The sequence below is a fragment of the Anopheles funestus genome, chromosome 3RL, assembly GCF_943734845.2.
Source record: "Anopheles funestus chromosome 3RL, idAnoFuneDA-416_04, whole genome shotgun sequence".
In the NCBI taxonomy this organism is placed as follows: Eukaryota; Metazoa; Arthropoda; class Insecta; order Diptera; family Culicidae; genus Anopheles; species Anopheles funestus.
The window spans coordinates 4,532,109-4,551,965 of record NC_064599.1 but is presented as its reverse complement, the minus strand read 5'-3'; the positions used below and the strand labels follow the sequence as shown (position 1 = coordinate 4,551,965).

At 41.5% G+C, this 19,857-nt stretch overlaps 1 protein-coding gene across 1 annotated transcript; it reads left to right on the top strand.

The window, feature by feature from the left end:
- Positions 1–17,227: 17,227 nt before the first annotated feature.
- On the top strand, positions 17,228–19,194 carry LOC125772148 (insulin-like growth factor-binding protein complex acid labile subunit). Its single transcript, XM_049443584.1, has 2 exons — positions 17,228–17,360; positions 17,845–19,194. Exons 1-2 carry the CDS (start codon positions 17,335–17,337, stop codon positions 19,130–19,132), a joined length of 1,314 nt encoding a protein of 437 aa, XP_049299541.1. The 5' UTR covers positions 17,228–17,334; the 3' UTR covers positions 19,133–19,194.
- The last annotated feature ends 663 nt before the right edge of the window (positions 19,195–19,857 follow it).

Here is a 19,857-nt window from a genome sequence, read left to right as displayed (position 1 = left end):
TTTCACTCAAGTAATGCTTTAAATAAAAAAAAGAGTGAAAAATAATAAAAAAATAAAAAAAATCAAAAAAATGAAAATTTACTAAGGCTCATTTTTGAACCAAGTTTTGCCTATAACTCAGTCAGTATCCAACGGATCGCCAATCTTTAACCTGTGGTCAATAGATGGCACCAATGGCTACATTTTCTTCTTGGACGGCCATGCTCTCAGATGTCCGTGCCGGAAGTTATTCGAGGAACAAAGTTCCTTACCCTGTTTGAGAAAATGTAAAATTTTCCTCATTTTCGCACCAAGTTTTGCCTATAACTCGGTCGGTATCCAACGGATCGCCAATCTTTAACCTGTGGTCGATAGATGGCACCAATGGCTACATTTTCTTCTTGGACGGCCATGCCCTCAGATGTCCGTGCCGGAAGTTATTCGAGGAACCAAGTTCCATACCCTGTTTGAGAAAATGTAAAATTTTTCTCATTTTCGCACCAAGTTTTGCCTATAACTCGGTCGGTATCCAACGGATTGCCAATCTTTGCCTGTGGTCGATAGATGGCATCAATGGCTACATTTTCTTCTTGGACGGCCATGCCCTCAGATCTCTGTGCCAGAAGTTATTCGAGGAACCAAGTTCCATACCCTGTTTGAGAAAATTTAAAATTTTTCTCATTTTTGAGCAATTTAGCAAAATTTATAAATGTGATATATTTTCATGCAAATTTGTTGCAATGTGTTTCTTTTTACTCAAATAATGCTTTAAAATAAAAAAATAATAAAAAATCAGAAAAAAATTTTAAAAAAATTTTCAACTCGAAAATTTCATAAGGCTTACCCCTTACGTTTTTTTTGGGAAATTTTGCAAAAAAAAATGAAATTGATTTATTTTAGTGCCAATTGGTTGCAATGTGTTTCTTTTCACTCAAGTAATGCTTTAAATAAAAAAAAGAGTGAAAAATAATAAAAAAATCAAAAAATTCAAAAAAATGAAAATTTACTAAGGCTCATTTTTGAACCAAGTTTTGCCTATAACTCAGTCAGTATCCAACGGATCGCCAATCTTTAACCTGTGGTCAATAGATGGCACCAATGGCTACATTTTCTTCTTGGACGGCCATGCTCTCAGATGTCCGTGCCGGAAGTTATTCGAGGAACAAAGTTCCTTACCCTGTTTGAGAAAATGTAAAATTTTCCTCATTTTCGCACCAAGTTTTGCCTATAACTCGGTCGGTATCCAACGGATCGCCAATCTTATCCTGTGGTCGATAGATGGCACCAATGGCTACATTTTCTTCTTGGACGGCCATGCTCTCAGATGTCCGTGCCGGAAGTTATTCGAGGAACCAAGTTCCATACCCTGTTTGAGAAAATGTAAAATCTTCCTCATTTTCGCACCAAGTTTTGCCTATAACTCGGTCGGTATCCAACGGATCGCCAATCTTTAACCTGTGGTCGATAGATGGCACCAATGGCTACATTTTCTTCTTGGACAGCCATGCTCTCAGGTGTCCGTGCCGGAAGTTATTCGAGGAACAAAGTTCCTTACCCTGTTTGAGAAAATGTAAAATTTTCTTAAAAAAACGATCATTCATCAAGCGCATGTTTAAGTCCTTAGAGATCATATTGTGGACATTAAAGATGTAGGAAACAGATTCGCTTAAAACACTACGTCCAATAACGCGTTCCATTTTACGGCCAAACATTGTTTGCGATTGGTCGTCGAAGATATTTTTACGCTATCATCACGCAACACTGCACGTTACGTGCAGCAACATGTCTAACATTGATTTGCCAGGCAGTACCTACCTAGCAGCATCTAGGCGTAACAGTTTCGTTATAAAGCTGTTGAACCAAATTATAGGGCTTCGGCTGATGATTACGGGTAAAACCCCTCCGGGGCGGGTAGAAAGCTTCGGTTGGTGCTGTGTGCAAATTTGTCTAATATTTGCAAGTGCAGGTCTCCTCCGATCATGATGCATCAGTTGCACGGGGAGTAAGTATTTATTTGCATAGTTTTGCTTCCCTCGGATGATGATTGTACGTCGCGGCGGCTTCGGCGGGGTCCCATTATGCCCTTAAGCTCAACGAGATGGCGTGACAGGTTCCGATGGGTGTCCTGGGAGTGGCCAAGTCCTGAACTCACATTTCGTACGTTCACGGATGGTTTGTTGGAGCGGTTTGTTGATCGGAGTTGTTTTGTTTTTTTTTTTTCGTATTTGCAAAACAACAGTAAGACGGTTTGCCTTGCGGGCTCGTCAAAAATAAGTGAACAGTGAAGTTAAATTATTACCCCGCTTTCTGCTATGCTGTGGCACATCTCCCCTTCTGACGACCCAAGATGTTGGTGGAGATGCGATCATGCGATCGAGTTTGATTGAACGCCCCAGTGCAATGCAAGTGGTGACCTAAAATATCACCCAAGAGAAGATTAGACCAAAAGGGAAACTTGTTTTTTCTTTTCTGTTTGTACTATACAATGATCACTCGGGACGTAATTTGTCCATCCCACACTGATGCTGGTCGCTGATGCTTGTTAAATGCATCCTTCACACAGAGACGAACCTTTACCATGGACCATGGCGAAGGATAGAAGCCAAAGGATTGACCGTTCAATCATCGCTCAATCAACGATGCTGTTGAGCTGCAGCGTGCATGTAAGAAAACTTAAACTGGGCTTTCCCCAACCCGGTAAGTGAGCTGTCAGGGAAAACCGAGCCGGACGGTAAATGAAGCTTTGCTGGATGGAAGCATTTATTTGAATTATACCGCCGACGCCATACCGACGGCCAACAGCTTCATCGATAATATGTTGGGGGGGACCTCGTTTTTGCAGCAGGCGTGTGTCCGGTTCCGATAATGATCGACTTCGGTGCCAATGGCCGGGTGATGACGGTAGTGTCTATACCCCATTGCCCAGATGGTGACCTGTCGGGGTCCTTTCTTGCATTTCAAGACGGCCTTCTGGTGTTGGTTGGTTCTTCCCGATTCCAAGATTACTGCAGCAGGCATTGCGCACGGTTTTGCGTAACCATTCCGCCTGAAGACGTGGCCGTTGTGTTTCCACTTTGTTTTCCTTTCGTTACTTTGTTCACTTTTACTTTTAACCATGAGATTCGCATTCGTCCTTAACCTACCGGACGTCCGTTTTATGCATTTATTTATTCTGCCAATCCTTCCAGACTTGTAGCAGCAAAAATCAAATTAAAAATACATTCGTATTGTTCGGGTTATGGAGATAAATAAAAAACACAAAAAGGCAACAAACAAAAAACGTCTTCTTAGTGCACCAACTGCCCATTCGCGTTCGTGCATCAAGGAACTTCGCGCAAGGACTACGTCAGGTGTTGCATACTGGTGTTCCCTTGTGCTTCATGTCTAGTTTGAGTTGAAAAGAAGGATAAAGGATGAGAATTGCAGAAGGCACACTAAATTGGTGTTTCGACAAGTTCGTAGTTCCAGTTCCAGAGAAACGTGTGTGTAACGGTGTGTTGCTGATGTGTGCTACTGCACCTAGTTACGATCGTGTTGTTATGATAATTTGTACAACGAGTAGCAACAAAAAACTCAACAACCGAACACGATTGAACCTTACCAAAACGGTGGTCAATTAATTTGGTTGTTTGGTTGCTGAATTGTTAAAATATTTATCGAACATTTAGCGTCTGGGCAAATTAGTAAACTTCAGCGCATGATATTAGCATTACAATTGCCTTCTAAAAAGCGAAACAACTTGTACACAGGAATGAGCTTTAGGTTTTTTTGAGCCTCAGTAACGGTAAAACTCCTGGAATTTCTGAAAGTTGTGTAGTACTTGAATTGGTGTTGTAATACAGAGTAGTCATAAGGAGATTTTGTGAATAAATTGAAAGAAATTAAATCTATTTTAAAGACTTAAAAGAATGAGACAAAGACATGAGAAAGCAAAGCATTTATATAGACTAGTTGTTAGTTAATGTTTATTTGAATTTTATTATTTTACTTCTGTTAGACAGGAACTATATTGAATTACTAGCATTAAATAAAGGTTGGATTGCAACACAAGAAAAGCGCACAAACCCGATAGTTAATGTTTCGTCTTTCGATGAAGTGATGAGAGCGTACTTAATTATCTTTTTCCCTCCAACCTGATTGAAGCTGGTGAGCTCTAGGCAGGAGTTCTGCAAACGGTTCCGATTGCCTACAAAAACGACCTCGGATGAAAACCAATACGAACGAAGGTGTAAGGGCTCAACACCCAAGCGACTAAGGTTAATGTTTACACACGATCATTGTATTATGAATGCAAACATTTGCACTTCGCCGTACGGACCGATGCGCATTATTCGGTGTTTGCTTCATTATGGCGCACCTTTTCGCACGCGCTTCTGCTGCGGGAATGCGCCGGTGCCGGTTGCAAATGAATGGTGGTGGGTTTTTTTGTTCCATTTGGCAAAGGTTTACTTTCCCAAAACGGTACCTTCTCTTGCCGGATGGCTGTTATACGCGAGCGTTTCTGATTCGATCAGTAAACAATTCCTGGCGATGTAGCTTCGATGCTGATTGTAACTCGATGTCATTATAAACTTAACATAAAAATTTAAGTTAGGCATACAAAAGAGAATTGAGTTAACAATCGCACAAAATCTTTGTTGGGTTTTTTTTTAAATATATTTTGTTGTTTCATAAACATTAAAACGGTTTTTATTTGTCTGAAATTACATGACTTCCAAGAAGTGTTAAAATAGTATTTTTTTTTTTGAATAATTTAACCAAATTTTCTCCTTAATACCTCACGATTTACACATTCGCTCTATCTCTGTGACGTATTTTTATTACTCAAACTCATAGCAGCTAACTCAATCCTAAAACACCCGCTGCCATGTTTAACTTAAGCAAAAGGTTGCGCAAATGTACGATGGATATATTTATGGTAAACAGTGGAAGTTTCAAACCGAATCAACCAACACGATTCACCCATCCCATCAACGGTACCAAAAGGTTCGTCACAGTGGCAAGTCACGGCAGCGGCGGAAATCAACCAAACCAAACGATCGGCTGTACTGCCCGTGGCCCCATGGTACGACCCGCTTGCGAAGAAGGTGTTGGGTGGACAAAATTGTGCAAAAGGATATATCAATATCAGATTCAATTATGCTGTGCACAGCCGTTTGCAGCCGTGTGTTTTGCCAAACGCCAGGCTAGGTAATTTGTTTGACACACGGCACCCATTTCCCAAGGCGGCTCTCCCATCCGGGGGGCTCGGCAATGCTGTGAAAAAGTGAGCCAAAAGCGTGACTAGCCGATGGTGCTGGAACGTTTTAAGATTATCCTCTCCTACCTTCCGTGTCGTACCGTGTTTTGGAGGGGAGTAACGAAAGAAGCGAAACTTTATGGCCTTTCACGGGGTGCTAGAATGGGGCACCAATGGCTCCAAAGTCAACCCGTACCAATCGAATCCATATGTGTGCCGAGCGTGAACATGGATGATTCGAGTAACGATTAACTATTTGTTTATTGTCGGATGCACGTCGGCACGCTGTTAACCGTGGTGCAGTGAATTAGAATGCCAAAAATAATTAAATACCTACAACTTCGTTATGCACCTGGATCCGATAATAAGTGTCGTCGATATTGTCGAGCCATGCCATGGGTGAATTGCTTTGCGATTTAATGTTATGCACGGTGTGTTTGATATATTTCTCTATGTTTTAGTCGTGGGCATACATAGATAAACTTCAACAATATCAGAGAAGATTGTTTGATTTTTTTTGTTGCTTTTAGAAGGTTTTACATAAGCAGAGACAATTTAAGATTAAGGTAGAAATTTATAGGGAATTTGTAATAAAATCACTTTAGTACTCTTTGGTGATAGAAGCGGCAATTTCCGAAAGACATCCTGTGACTATATCCTCGATAATTGCAATTCCTGAAAGGAAAGAACATTTCTGCTTTGCTGATCGTCAAGTACTGAAGACTCTTTTGCAGGAATAAAATGTAAAAGTTGTACTTACTGATCTTCTTGGTGGAAGACTATAAGTACTCCTAAACAGCTGTCGGATCACATCTCGAAATTCGTCAAGACTTGGATAAGGAATTTCTTCGGAAATGGCATTTCTCATCAGTAACTTCTTGGTGATTACTTGATTACCTCAGATGGTGATGGTCTCCAGTGAAGACCCTCCACTAACACTTTCGCATTAAAATATCTATCTGATCCAATAACCTCTCTATGCTCATTAGGCAAAGAATAGTTGGATTCGCCACTTCATTTCTCCAATTAAATTCTTTTTTTTTCAAACCCATGTACGATTTTATTATTTTACAACGTTTCTCTACATTAACAATAACACTGAAACATTTTGTAACAAAAAAAAAGAATACCCTCACAACTTTGTTCTTTGTGTAGTTTCTCGCCACACATCACTGATTCACCATCCGGTGGTAATTATTACATGGAATCTAATTATTTTATTATTCGCATACTCTCCATTCACGCTGCCGTCTAAGACCGACCGATGGGTTTCCAATGAAACAATTTCGAAAAATATTATCTCGGGTAATTAATTTCATCAGCCCTAAGCCCTGTATGACATGGGGCAAGAGTTGGAGTGCAATGAAAAAAAGACAATCCCCCAACGAACAATCATGGTGAAACAAAAGTACGATCGTACTGCGATCGCACTTGTGCAAAAAGGGACAAAGAAAAATGGAATAAACGAACGAATGAAAAAAAATGTATTAATCTTGATGGTTACAGTTGAGTTACATTTACTTAATTAATGTTTGTAAGTAAACCTCCTTTTACGAACAGACCTCAGCCATGGTTTTGCTTTCTTTTAGCCGCGAAATACGTGGAAAAACTGCGTACCACCACCGGACCACCCCACGAAAAATGGGATTTCGGCCCACGGGGTGGGTATGGTCGAAAGGAAAAAACAAAGATCCATGCCACCGCGAGCTGCCTTGCAACCGTCTCTTGAAGGAGTGGTCTGACTCGAATCTTCAAAAAAAAAAAAAAACTGTGCGCAGAAGGCGGAAGCTGAAGGAGTCGACGATTGCGAGAAATCATTATCGACGGATGTGCTTTTCATTATTGTTACAGCTGATATCATTATTATAACTGCAAAATAACTGCACAGCAAACTGTGGATGCCGATAGGATTGGGCGGGGGGGAGGGGAGGCCGAGGCCAATGAACCTCTTATGGACGTGCTGGTGGACGTGACGTGTGACGGAAAACTGTGGCCGATATCAAACTAATTAACTTCAGCACAGTCAGGCCAAAGGCGAACACTGTTGGGATGCATTCCCGGGGCATGATGTTCCGCGAACGCGACTGATCCGATGCAATTCTTCTCTCTGCCTCTCTCTCTCTCTGTCTTTCCTTTGCACTCATCATGACCACCCGGTTGGATGCAATTTTTGGTGTGTTTTGTTGTTGTTGTTATTTCGGTGCGGAAATATGATGAGATTGCATTTCTCTTTCTTCGGCCAAAGCAACCTCCGACCCATCGTCATCATCCCCCCAAAAAGAAACACACATGCGTGTATGGTGTAAAAGCATTTTTTGTCTGCACCGTTCATAATAGCAACGAGGGACCATCATCGTCCTTTATCTTTTCCATGTAGCAGACGCGTTCTTTGTTAAGGCCTTGAAGTAAAAAAGTCGGGGGGGCCACCATACTTTCGACACGAAAATTATGGGGATGATGCATGATCCAACTGGTAAGGGTGGAAAGTGCACACAACATGCACTTAATTTGGTGGCGCTGCCGAACGAGTGAATCGACCGCAAAAAGGCTTGGGTCAAAATCAAGGCTGTCCGGCAGATGATGGTTTTGTTTGGTGAAATTTCTTTTGTGACAAGTTTGTCTGTTTGCATTCTGCTGCTTTGTTTGAGGAGGTTTGATTTTTTTTTGTTTGAAAAAGCTGGATAGTTCTTTCTTTATTATTGGACTTATGTGGTCCGTGTCATGTTTCCGTTTAAACGGAGATTTTTGTTCAATGGAAACAATGGTATTTCAATGCGAGACTCAGCTAGACAGATAGCAGCATACGGTGGGGATTGAAGAATTTTATTGAACGAAAAGAAAATAAAATTCCTGGCCACATTGGGAAGAGTGATAGCAAATGGTTTTTAGCCTACCATATGGTGGCGGTTAGCAGGGAAAATCGGTCTAGAAAAAATCAAAGCTCGGAATGCTAATTGAAACGCGGTTTTGTAGGGAGGTTAAATTTACACTGCGGAAGGTATGTTTGGTTTTTAGGAATGAAAGACATTTACATAGACTAGGTAAATATTGTACAGTTATTTCCATACCTAAATACCGAAATAAATTGAATGTTGAAGTGTATAAATTATTGTTATGATTTAAAAAGAAAATTCGTTTCATTATTGAAAACTATTTCAAACTTGACAGTGTTATACGCTGTAAAAGTTGTATTTCAAAATCACACACATATTTTTTAATTGTTTGCAGGATGAAGTTATCAAAAAAGTAAAGTTAAAATCTTCACAAGCGGAGTGTTTTACAATTGAGAAACATATTTTTCAACCCTTAACGAAAAGCTTCAGGAACAAAAAAAGAATAAACAGCTAACAATTTAATTAAATCTACAAATCTTCTGTTTTTTTCATCGTTGATCGTCCAAAAAGAATGAGTTCATAATTATATGATAATGTTAATAATAATCACCTAAATCAAGAACTGTATCATTTCAGTTCCATGTTTAATGATCCCTGCGTATTTTCACAAATAGCATTTATTTATTAAAGAATTGTTATTGAACTAACGATCGTACGTTTTTTCCCCTTAATTGGCTTCAGTTTGTTATGGTGGCCAATGTTAAACCGTTAAGATTCATCCAATGCTTCGTAAAAAGGCGACGTTCGTCGACCAAATCCACGCCAGTTTGATGGTACGGTGCGAGCAAAGGTTATGCTACAAGATCAAACCATGTCCATCGACATGTTGCACAACTTTATTACGATGAGGACGGCCACAGAGACAGACTTTCTGCACGTGACACACACGTCTCTCTCTCTTATGTTGTCTGCATGATTTACGAATGCACCTGAGCCAATCCTTTTGCATGCCGTTTCGTTTGAACGGTTAAATTAAGCGAAGGAAAACAAAACAAACGGCCAGCCAGTACCGTTTTAGAGTTTCTTTCATCTTCCTGCTACGTACGAGGTTTTCTTCGAGCGTTCGTACGGTTTGCTTAAGACAAAGTGCAGCAAGCAGGTAAAGTGCATCGGAACTTCGACGTACAAGTGAACAGACAGTGCTCACTTCGGAATAATAAATGAAACCGTCACCGAGAGATGACCTCTTGCCGTGCGGCACGGCGTACGAACGCGCTGTCAAGTTGCATCCCAAAGCATAGGATCTTCGACAATTGGTGGTGGTGAACGTTTTACGAAAGGATCGTACCACGGTGCGGCGAGACAGCAAGAATGAGCAATGCAATGTTAACATGAGTTAGGAGTTGTGTGGTTTTCGAAAATGGTGTCAATTGAATCAACCCCACGACTTTTGAGATCGGTCGTAGTTTGCTGCTTGTCGAGTAAAAACGTAAAGGAAGCGAGAAGAACCTTTAAAGGCAATGGCAACGAGTTTGCTTTCGGTCTGATCGCTGATGACACTGGCGGGGGTCATGTAGGTTGCAGGTTAACCTAATGAATCAGTCAGACCTCCCCGTACGATGATGGGGCTGAGAGCGGCATTAGCTTCGCCTTTCGTGTAATAGGATAATAGGCAGCATAAGGAAAGACGAGATGCTGCATTGATGTTAAACGCTTTGTAAACTTTAGTTTTGATCACAATTTTTTATCATATGTTTTTGGTGGAAGAGATTTTTTATTAGTTAAAAATGAAAAAAAAAGTTTTTCATTTCAAAATAAAAGCTTATTGATTTAATATATACTCCATTTTGTTTCTCATAATATTATCTAAATTAAGTAGATATTTTTTGACTAATGAGTTTTATCTAGATAAAATGAATTATATATTTTTATAAAGTTATTATTTATCTATAAAGTAAATTATAAAGCAACAAGAAGCTTTTTTCCTCCAACATTCAAATTCTTGGGCAAATTTGCCTTGCTGGTCCAAAATGAGTACACCGGCCACGCATACCAATAGGTACGCAAAAGCTCGCATTCCACAAAACGGACTGGCATTTCGGCAATTTGCTCCCCCCCGTCTTTTGCGTTGTGCCAATTGCCCATCAGCTACGATAATCGGTCATTATGCCAGATTCACCCAAGATCGACCAAAATGTCGCTTTTGTGCGTAATTGGACTCCATTCGGTTTCGGACGATCCTACTCCCGTGTTTTTTTTTTTGGTGCGGGCACGAGAGGGCAAGGTACGCGAAGCGATAAATAAGAATCGACAGCAATCATAATTTCATCGAAACATGATACATGTAATTGATTTTGTTGCTTCTTTTTTTTTTGTTTCGGCACTGCTGTTGCCGTTTGTCGATGTTGCATATCTCCATAATGGGTGCTTTAGGGCGGAAGGATGTCGATCGGCGCCCGATATTCACTGTGGGACGATTGTTGAAACATGATGAGATCGAACACTGTGCTGGGGTGCTCTCTGCCCAGCTGGCAACGGCCGCAGAAACTGGTTCGGGCGGAAATAAAGTACAGAATTTCAATGACCTACTTTGGGTCGGGTGGTTCAATGAAGCAGCCGGGCGCCATCATGTTTTGCCCCGCCAAAAATGGTCCTTGGGGAAATTAACTAAAGCACAAAGCACGGAGGAAAACTATCACTGCAATAAAACAATAAAGCATTCGAGCGAATGAAACTCTGTGTGTGTGTGCAGGAATAGTTTTGTGCTGACATGACAATTTCACAATCATCGACAAAGTGCTTGATTAATGTGCTGCCTGGTGGTATTCCAAAACGGGGGGGAAAAAGGGGGATCCAACAATTGGCCGTCGATCGCGCGGGTACCGAAGGTGCTTCTTACGTTTTACTCTTAATGCAACGTGTAGAGCTGATTCGCGAGATTTCGCGAATGCACTTTTATTGGTTCGTGAGTTAATTTATCATCGCTTTGTGCAGTTTAAAATGGGCACCGTTCCTTCCATTCCATTGCGGTGCTGCTACACGTGTGGATTTGGAAAGTAACAAAAAATCACTTGCGGTAGGAAAAGTAAACTCTTACCATTTCGGTTTCTTATCGCTTTTTCATTATCGATCGTAAGGTAAAAAGATGTTCCCTTTTCAAAACCCCACCCATACCGGGGCGAACCTTTTGGTTTCAAAAGATGTTTTCTGTTCGTCATCAATCATGTTGCTACCGGAAAAAAAATTTCGCCAACAAATGTTTCCACCACTTGCGGTGACCTTCTGCGTGGTGGCCCGAATTTATTATTTTTACCGAAGAAATTATTGACACGTTGCTCGAAGCACGCAATTCGCGCACGAAGATGACGACGGTGCGCCAGCATTTTCCTCGCACACATTCACCGAACGGTAGTGGCAAAAGGCAAAGAAACAAAAGGACCTTTCATTATGTCGTTTTGCCACGGAACGTAGCATCGGTGCAACCGGACGGTGCGAAGTGTGATCGTGACGGAGCCGTAAAGCGAACGCATTAGCAATGATAACGGGCTAACGGTTTATGATAATAAGGTTCGGTTCGGTAGAAGCATGTATAATCAGCATACGGCGTAATGATGAAGTTATAGGTATGGTCTGTACATGTATGAAGAGGGGTATCGGATGGTGGATCGGATGATGGTTTCGTTTAATGTCCCAGCAGAGGTGTATTTTAAAGGTGGTAGCGAAATCCCAACCCAACCATTACATTGTACGTTGATTTGATTTTGTAACGTAATGCAAATATGTTACAATGTGATAAGACATCTTTGAATACATCGACTTTATTCAGGAGTTTATAAAAAAATCATTAAAGCAGAAAAGTTTTACAAGAATATTCGTTATTGACAAATAAAGATAAATAATAACGATCCCATCATTGCCCAGCGCTCTTAAATCTTTACCCCATAAAGCTTAGGCGGTAGTGATGTGTAATCCGGAGTGGAATCGTGGATCCACTTCGGAAATTGATTCCGACTCCGACTAGAAATCAAAATTAACTCCGGCGAGTCCGGTCGAGTCCGAGTTCGATCGATTCCGAATGAGACCGAATGGGTCCGATCGATTCCCTATGAATCCGGATGGATCCAGATGACTCCGATCGAGTCCGAGTTGATCGGACTGGACCGTCATTCCAACTACGACTCCAGCTGGCGGCGTAGTCGGACCGATCCGAGTCCGGCCAAATTTATAATTTAAACATCACTATTAGGCGGTCCCACCCGGTCACGTCATGAGACTGGCACCGAACTGTCTACGAATTGTCAATGTGATAAGAAGAATAGTGCAAGCAACAAAAGGAACTTTTCGTAATATTTAGTGTAAAGAACGCTATATCAAAATTAGATCTGAAGATCTCAAGTAATAACCTATTTCTTACCTATATTTCGGTTGTCTAAAAGGAGTAATTGGTCAAAATGACTCAAGAAGTTGTCTAAGCTGTGTCACCACATAAGCATCAATTTTAAAGTCAAAAATTAAAGAAAAATCATTTATCTTTACCAAAACCATCTTCAAGATGTACATTCGTAACTTCCAACTTCCAAGCGGCAAAAGCCGTGGTCAACTTCTTGATTCATCTTTAATTACCTCCATTTCTCGGCCGAATGGGAAATATGTGTGCGGTCAAAAGGCCAGGAATGTGCATGTGAAAATCTCACACAAAACGCTGGCCAGACTTTATCGAAGGTGTTAATCCCGTTTTCCACATTTCCACTATCGGCTAGGTTACGATCGAATGTAGCTCTTAATGCCGTTCCACCGGGAAAGGCCCTTAGCATGGGCCGGATCCCGAAAAGCACACGTACCCAACCGGAGGGAAGATCAAACGTTTGGATGTTAGCAAACGGGACAGACGCTCGCTTTTGGAAGAACAACGCAGACGACAATCGTGCATCGCCGCTGCTAGCTTAACCTTTTTCCCTGACCCGTGCCATACTCGTGCGCCGTCATTTTACCAAGCGGTTGTGTATATGGGGGAATTGCAATACCTTTCGCAAGCACCGGTAAATGTTGATAGAGTGAAGAGTTGTAATCGTTTGTGACTATAACGTACCACCGGTGCCGTGTTCGCGAATTAGAAAGGGCTGCAAGCTTTCGGGACTGCGAGGCTTCTAACCGCCCCCCGTTCAGGTTAAACGATTGCGATAATTCAAAACACATGTAGACAACAAATTATCGTCATCATCAGTTTATTGCGCCGGTTATTGGAAGCGACCGTGGACCGTGGTTGTATGGTTATACGGGCCCGGTTTACTTGGCAATTCGATGATGATTCGATCGATCCGTTAGCTCCCACGCGTGCATTTCCCATTTCGTTGTGGGTGATTGAAGTATCTTTGGCAAAGGAAATTGTTTCGAATGTACATCGGGGGGTTTTTTTTTGCTAGGCCGCTGAGATTAGTTCCAATGGGAGACATAATATAATGATGGTGATTTGGATGAAAGCAAACCACTTTGTGGGTACTTTTTTATGGGATTAAAGCACCTTAAGGTAAATCGTCAATTGAGTGGATTATAAGAAAGAGTGATTCGATTATGCGCAAAGAATTTCTGTTGTTGATGGGAAATAAAGTTTTGGGAAATGAAATTGAATAAAAGTGGGAATATTTTTAATGATAAACATTTATTTGTTTAATATCTTTTAATAAAATTTTTCATTTCACTACATAAACATGATGTAATAACACAGAATCCAACCTCAAATTATCTTCTCATCATTATTTCAACGTTTTTTTTTACCCGATAATAAATATTTCCCCACATGTTCACAAAGTAATAGAAAACTAGAAACACACGACCACAGCGCAGGGGTAAAAACCTGTTTGCCAACCAAAAGATCGTCCATCCGCTACAAACGGTCGTCGATGCGTTGCGAATCAATTTCACGTAACTTATGACACAGTAAATCCTAGTCCTAGAATCGTACGGTGACTTGTACACGCGTGGCGATGACGAACCTTTGCGTTTCGTGTCGTTGGTGTTGCAACAAAAGGGCATACCACACCAACTCGGTTCGACCCTTCCAAAACCAATCAAAGATGCAATTCGTGTGGAACTGTGTGGATGTGGGGAAACTGAGCGTTACCGGGGGATCGACCCTCCACATACACTTGCATTCTTCCGCCCGTGGTGGTCATTATGGGTGGTGTATTCATTCATAAAAAAGTTAACTTTGTGTGACGGTTCGTATCGGTGAGATGTGGGACCATTTAACCGCGAAGAAACCACGCTCACGCTGGTGGGTGTTGACCACGCGCACTAATGCTATGGCCGGGTCGCATGTAAACGATCGCTTGTTCGGGGCGGATGTAGCGGTGATCGTATAAAAGTTTATGACGGCACCGATGATCGGCACAGGTCCTGTGTGCCGAACACATACACAATGTTGCACAAGCCGGATCGCAGTTGTTTTGGACGCAGATCGGTGCTAAAAATAATTCATGACACTATTAACCCTCATATGGAGTGGGGGCGGTCTGGTAAAGGTGGTTACCGTTGGAAATGTGGCACGAGATGGATTTGTCCAATGTGATCCTTGGGTAAAAATGAGCGCAGATTTCTATTTAAAATTCACTTAATTTTATTAGTTTACGTGATGAACTAACAAAGACTTGATTCTTCTACGACCAGCCAACAATTCATTTGCATGCGGAATAGATGTCAGACGTCCGTTTGTCACATGTCGCTAACGAATTGTTTGAAACAAGTTAAAACTCATAAAATGCTCTTGCCGGGATGATATCCATTTGCCTTTCGTGTAACATTGATTATTGCATCATTGATTAACTATTGACTTATACGAGCACATTTTGTCCCTAATTGATTGCGGGATGGAAAGGATAATTAAATTTTCATGTTCAACATCGTGCTAATAGATACTATTTGCTCATCGTTCGTTATGTCGTTGTGACCGAGTTTTTTTGTGTCCATTTATGGGGACATATTTTCAAAAATTTTGTTAAATAATCTCTTAATGAAAGCATTTGTAACAGGTAAAAATTATTTAGAAAAAGTTTGTATCAAATAAAATTGGTGTACTTAAGTTAAAGATTAGAGTTTAATAAGACTATAACTATAACAAATTTATTTTTATACCTAAAATATTGATATATTCCTAAACGGTATTTTACTGAGCAAACAACGTAAGAAAACCGTTCGTTTGAAGGATTACGGCAAACACACGTCTGGTGCGATCTGAAGTGCTTCCAGGTGGTACCCAATCCAGTTAGCGATGGTTGGAAGTTTTTGCTTTTTGCACGGTTCAGCTTTTGGCATTCACCATTTCCAAACAGCAGGCCTTCTGTTTCGGTATAACCTTCAAAAATTTGCACACGCCTGTCGTCCTGTCATCCACCGGGAACGTATTGTGAGCCAGGCCAGGCCTTAACCACACTTACTTGCACAAAACCCCCCGGTTGCTGTAAGCAGTTGGGAGCAAAGAAGATTGCAAAAAAAAGGAAAAATAAAACAACGAAAACCGTAGGTGCCAGCACATGAGCGCTCCGGCTGAGCGAAGCTCTGTAATTAAGCAGTTTATAATAAATGTTTTCAAATAATGATTATTAAAGTGGATGTTTATGGTGATGCTGCCGCTGACGGCCAAACGGTCGGTTAATGGACAGTTACATCGGGGCTGTGCCCATCTCGCACCCCCCTTGCTCGGGAAAGCCTATTTGCTTCTTCACGAGATATTGGTTTTTCGGGCCCCGCTAGCACGTGGGGTGGTAGCAAAACAAAATCGACAAAAACACAAATGGGAATTCATGGCCCGTGCATCATGGTCTCATCGGGACGATATGGCGTTCTCAGCTGACGCTGAGAGATGGTGAGGAATGTTTGTGTCTTCTCCTCATCGGGAGAAGACCCTTTTCTTGTGGGTCTTTCATGGGTCAAATGCCTTTTTAGTGGTGTTTTGCTCAGCTGAGCCGTCTTTTGATGGACTTTTGATTGACGGAGTAAGTACCGTGAGCTCATCCTCCGGAGATGCTAGACCGATGCGTTTGAGTATGATTTATTCGGCGGGCTTTAAATCGTCCATGACCGTCGACTAAATTAGCGTGAGGCCCGTATCACATCGTTCAACCGGAATGTCTCCTGACGAAGTGTTTAAAAGCAGAATCGAAAAGAAGCGTAATGTGCACAAGGTGCGAAAGTGAGGAGTTATACGGTGGTTTTGATAAATTAGACTCATTAGGCTGGAATAGGGCTGCATTGGATGGTTGTTGTTTAGGTCGGGTTAATGATGTGGTCGATGTGGAGATCTGCCAGCGGACAACTTCATCTATTAGAGCAACATTTGTTTCTATTAGTGTGTCAATTGAAAGCATAATTGATTGTTGTAATGTGGTTGAATAGAATTATTTTGTAAACGGTACATTAATTAAGAGAAATATAGGAAATGGTGCAATTAATTCGGATCAGCTTGTAGCTCTCCACGGATAGTATGTAAACAATTTTTTTGATTGATGTACTGGTTTGAAATTAAATATTGTATTTAATAATGAAACAAATTACTTCTTGCTGTATTTAAGTAGAGAAAAACTGAAAAATTTAACAACATTCAATCGAACAAGGCCACATCCTGTTCGATTCTCGATGTGGGAAACTCATCATTAGTTTGCTTCTGTTTAAAGTGTTGTTTTACTACACGGCATGAATATAAACAAACTAGTTGGAAGTAGGAGTTCTCCTTAAATCCACGAGTAGCACGCCAAGTTAAACCAGATGCCGTCGGCAAAAAAAATATACATTTGCGATCGGAATGTCGATTTGATGTAACGCAACCGTGTAACGATTCAACTCTGAAGCTGGTGATTCTCATGACCGGACCGGACGGTGAATGACGTGCGTTGAATGCAATTTCACGCGATAAGAAACGTTTGCGATCTTTGGATGATTCTATGAAAGATACAATAATCTTACAGTCATCATCATACAATAAGTTTTCCAAGTTAAAAATTTAATATCGATGAAGTCACGCAATTTGTAAACATGTTTTGTTTTTATGGAATGCAAATAAAACGCATTTTAACAGGGAAAGTACGCGCCGTCGCAATACAACAGCCTGTTATAAGAACTGTTGTGGAATTGTGATTACAACCCGCCGGTGGGTTAAAGTTGAGGGTAAGCAACAACATATTACGGTCACTTCCTTATCTCCAGGGATGATGATACTGGAGCTAATGATGTGTTAAAGCCGACGGAAATCGTACGGCCGATTCAGTTTCATTCCGTTCACTATTCAGGATGGTTAAGCTGTGCGTAGTTTTGGTGTAAGTATATTGAAACTAGCGAGTATTTTCTTTTTTTCGTTCTGTTAAAGTGAAAAATGTGTTTAAGCATCTTTTGAGAAAAAAAGTTGAACAATTTGTGGAATGTTTTATTGTGTTTTGTGATTTTAGCGAGAATAAATGAGCTAAACTAGGATCAGATTCAGCTGGAGCTAGATTGGAAAGTGCAGTGAAGCAATTTATTCATGCAAAAAGGTTTTGTGTAGCCAAACGAAACAGTGCCGAGAATTATAGTACAGCTTTCACAAACTGATGGACTGTAGTTATGCAATCAAAGAAACACGACACATATTCGGAATTTCGTGTCCCTTGTCGAGAATTAGACGAGACTTCCTTGTCAATGATTTCTTCTCATATTTCTTCTTAGATGTAGTTATCTTCCAAACACTATAAACAAAATCACTTTGTCTCTTGAACACCTTTGCACAACATTGAAGTTATTTATTAACATCCTTTTTCCTTCCAGGATGGTAGCCATCGCGCTACCACAAAGCGCCTTTTCGAAACAACTCGTTTGTAACATGGAGCTAAGCCGAAGCTGCAGCGTGGTCGGCGCTAAAGTATCTTCGGACGAAATCACGTCAACCGAATTCATCAGCCCAAACCCATCCACCCTCACCAGGGTACAGTTTTCGCGCTCTACACTAGCAGCAATTCCACCGGCCATCGTCCAAAACTTCCCCAAGCTGGAAGCGATCAATGCCACCGCCAGCGACATTAAGCAAGTGCAGTCCAATAACTTTGCCGGTGCAAAATCCCTTCAAACGCTGTACCTGAGCGGTAACAAAATTCACGAATTACCGCGCGAAGCATTTTTCGGTGCCAATCGCCTTCAAACACTGGACCTTTCGGACAATGAGATTTCCGCGATCGATGCCACAGCGTTCAAGCGATTGCGCGACCTGAAAACGTTGCTGCTGGGTGGAAATAAGATTGCCGAGCTGGACCCGGCCGTGTTCGATGATTTATCTGAGCTGGAAATTTTGAAACTGCAGCAGAACGCTCTGTCCTCGATCGCCGAGCAAGTGTTCCGTGGATGCCCTTCACTGACGACGTTGAACATATCGCACAACGTGCTGAAAACGTTCAATTTGGCCCAGTTCGAGCGTCGTTGGAATTTTGATTTGATCGATGTCAGCTACAACCATCTGGAGACGGTGAGAATTCCACCGAACCTGCGCCAGCTGGTCGCTATCGGTAATGGAATCCGTACGGTGGAAAGCACTGCCGTAAATGGGTCGGAACTGATATTTCTCAAGCTGACGAACAACAAGCTTACCAGCATGGATGAGCTGCCGGTGTTTGATAAGCTGATCAGTCTCGATCTATCGTACAATATGATACGGGAGTTTGATTTCGGTTCGGTCGCACGGTTCGGTAAGTTGGTGCTCCTCAAACTAGATGGCAATCAGCTGCAATCGTTGAGCAACAGTTTAACTGAACCGATCACACACCTCAAGTACGTCCATTTGGCCGACAATCAATTCGTCCATCTCAATCTGGACGTGCTGCAGACGGTTCCGCGCGTCCTTAAGCTGGATCTTCGTCGGAACAAGCTGGAACGGCTCATGGTGACTGATTTGTACGATTCGTTCCCGGTGATGGTACGCATGATGCTGGAGGGAAATCCGTTCCGATGTGAAGATATCCAGCCTTTGCTGAAGCAACTGAAAGGATCCATTACCGCGTACGCAATGACGCGCAATGACTGTCGCAAGGAGCAGAATCTTATCGATGGAATCTGTTGTTCTTAGGTGTCTATCTCTGTGTGATCTATTGCGATGGGTGAATAAAGCATGCGTTTTTGTAAGTGAGATGGGTTTGTGTTTTGAACATTATGCCAACTATTCATCTGAGGAACTTGTTATAGAATTGATCTCTACACTGCAAAAGCTTCAGATTTTCTCTTCTTGGTCGATATCTTCTTCCACTGACAGCAATTGACATTGGAGTTAAGAGTGACCGCTTCATACTTCACTTAATATAAGGATATTATCATTTCCATTTGTATGACTTGAATCAAACTTTTAATTTGTTCTCTTTTGCAATGATTTGATAGAACAATTGGTACAACTTCTAAACACTAGAACTTTTCTTAGATTTTACTGTACACTGACACGCACGATCTTTCCTTTTGGACACCATCATTCCGAATAGTTCTCAAGCGCTGAGTTTTAGAATAACTTGGTGTGTCTTTCGTTGGAAGCATTACCCATTTCGCATCACAACAGGGCAAGTTTTCACTACATACGAGTGAAATAGAACGATGTAACGCGAAGTTTCACGCACAGTATTGAGTGAAAATGGAAGCAGAAAAAAAACTCAACTCAACAAATTTTTCCTCCAAGGAAACTGGTTTTCCATCCGTTCCGATGCGATTCCGGAATTCAACAGGACAGGGGGTTTTTTGGTAATTTGAATAAAAGGAATCACGTTCCGCGTGTCCTGTCAGCGTGGCATAAAGCGAAGCTTGCCTGGG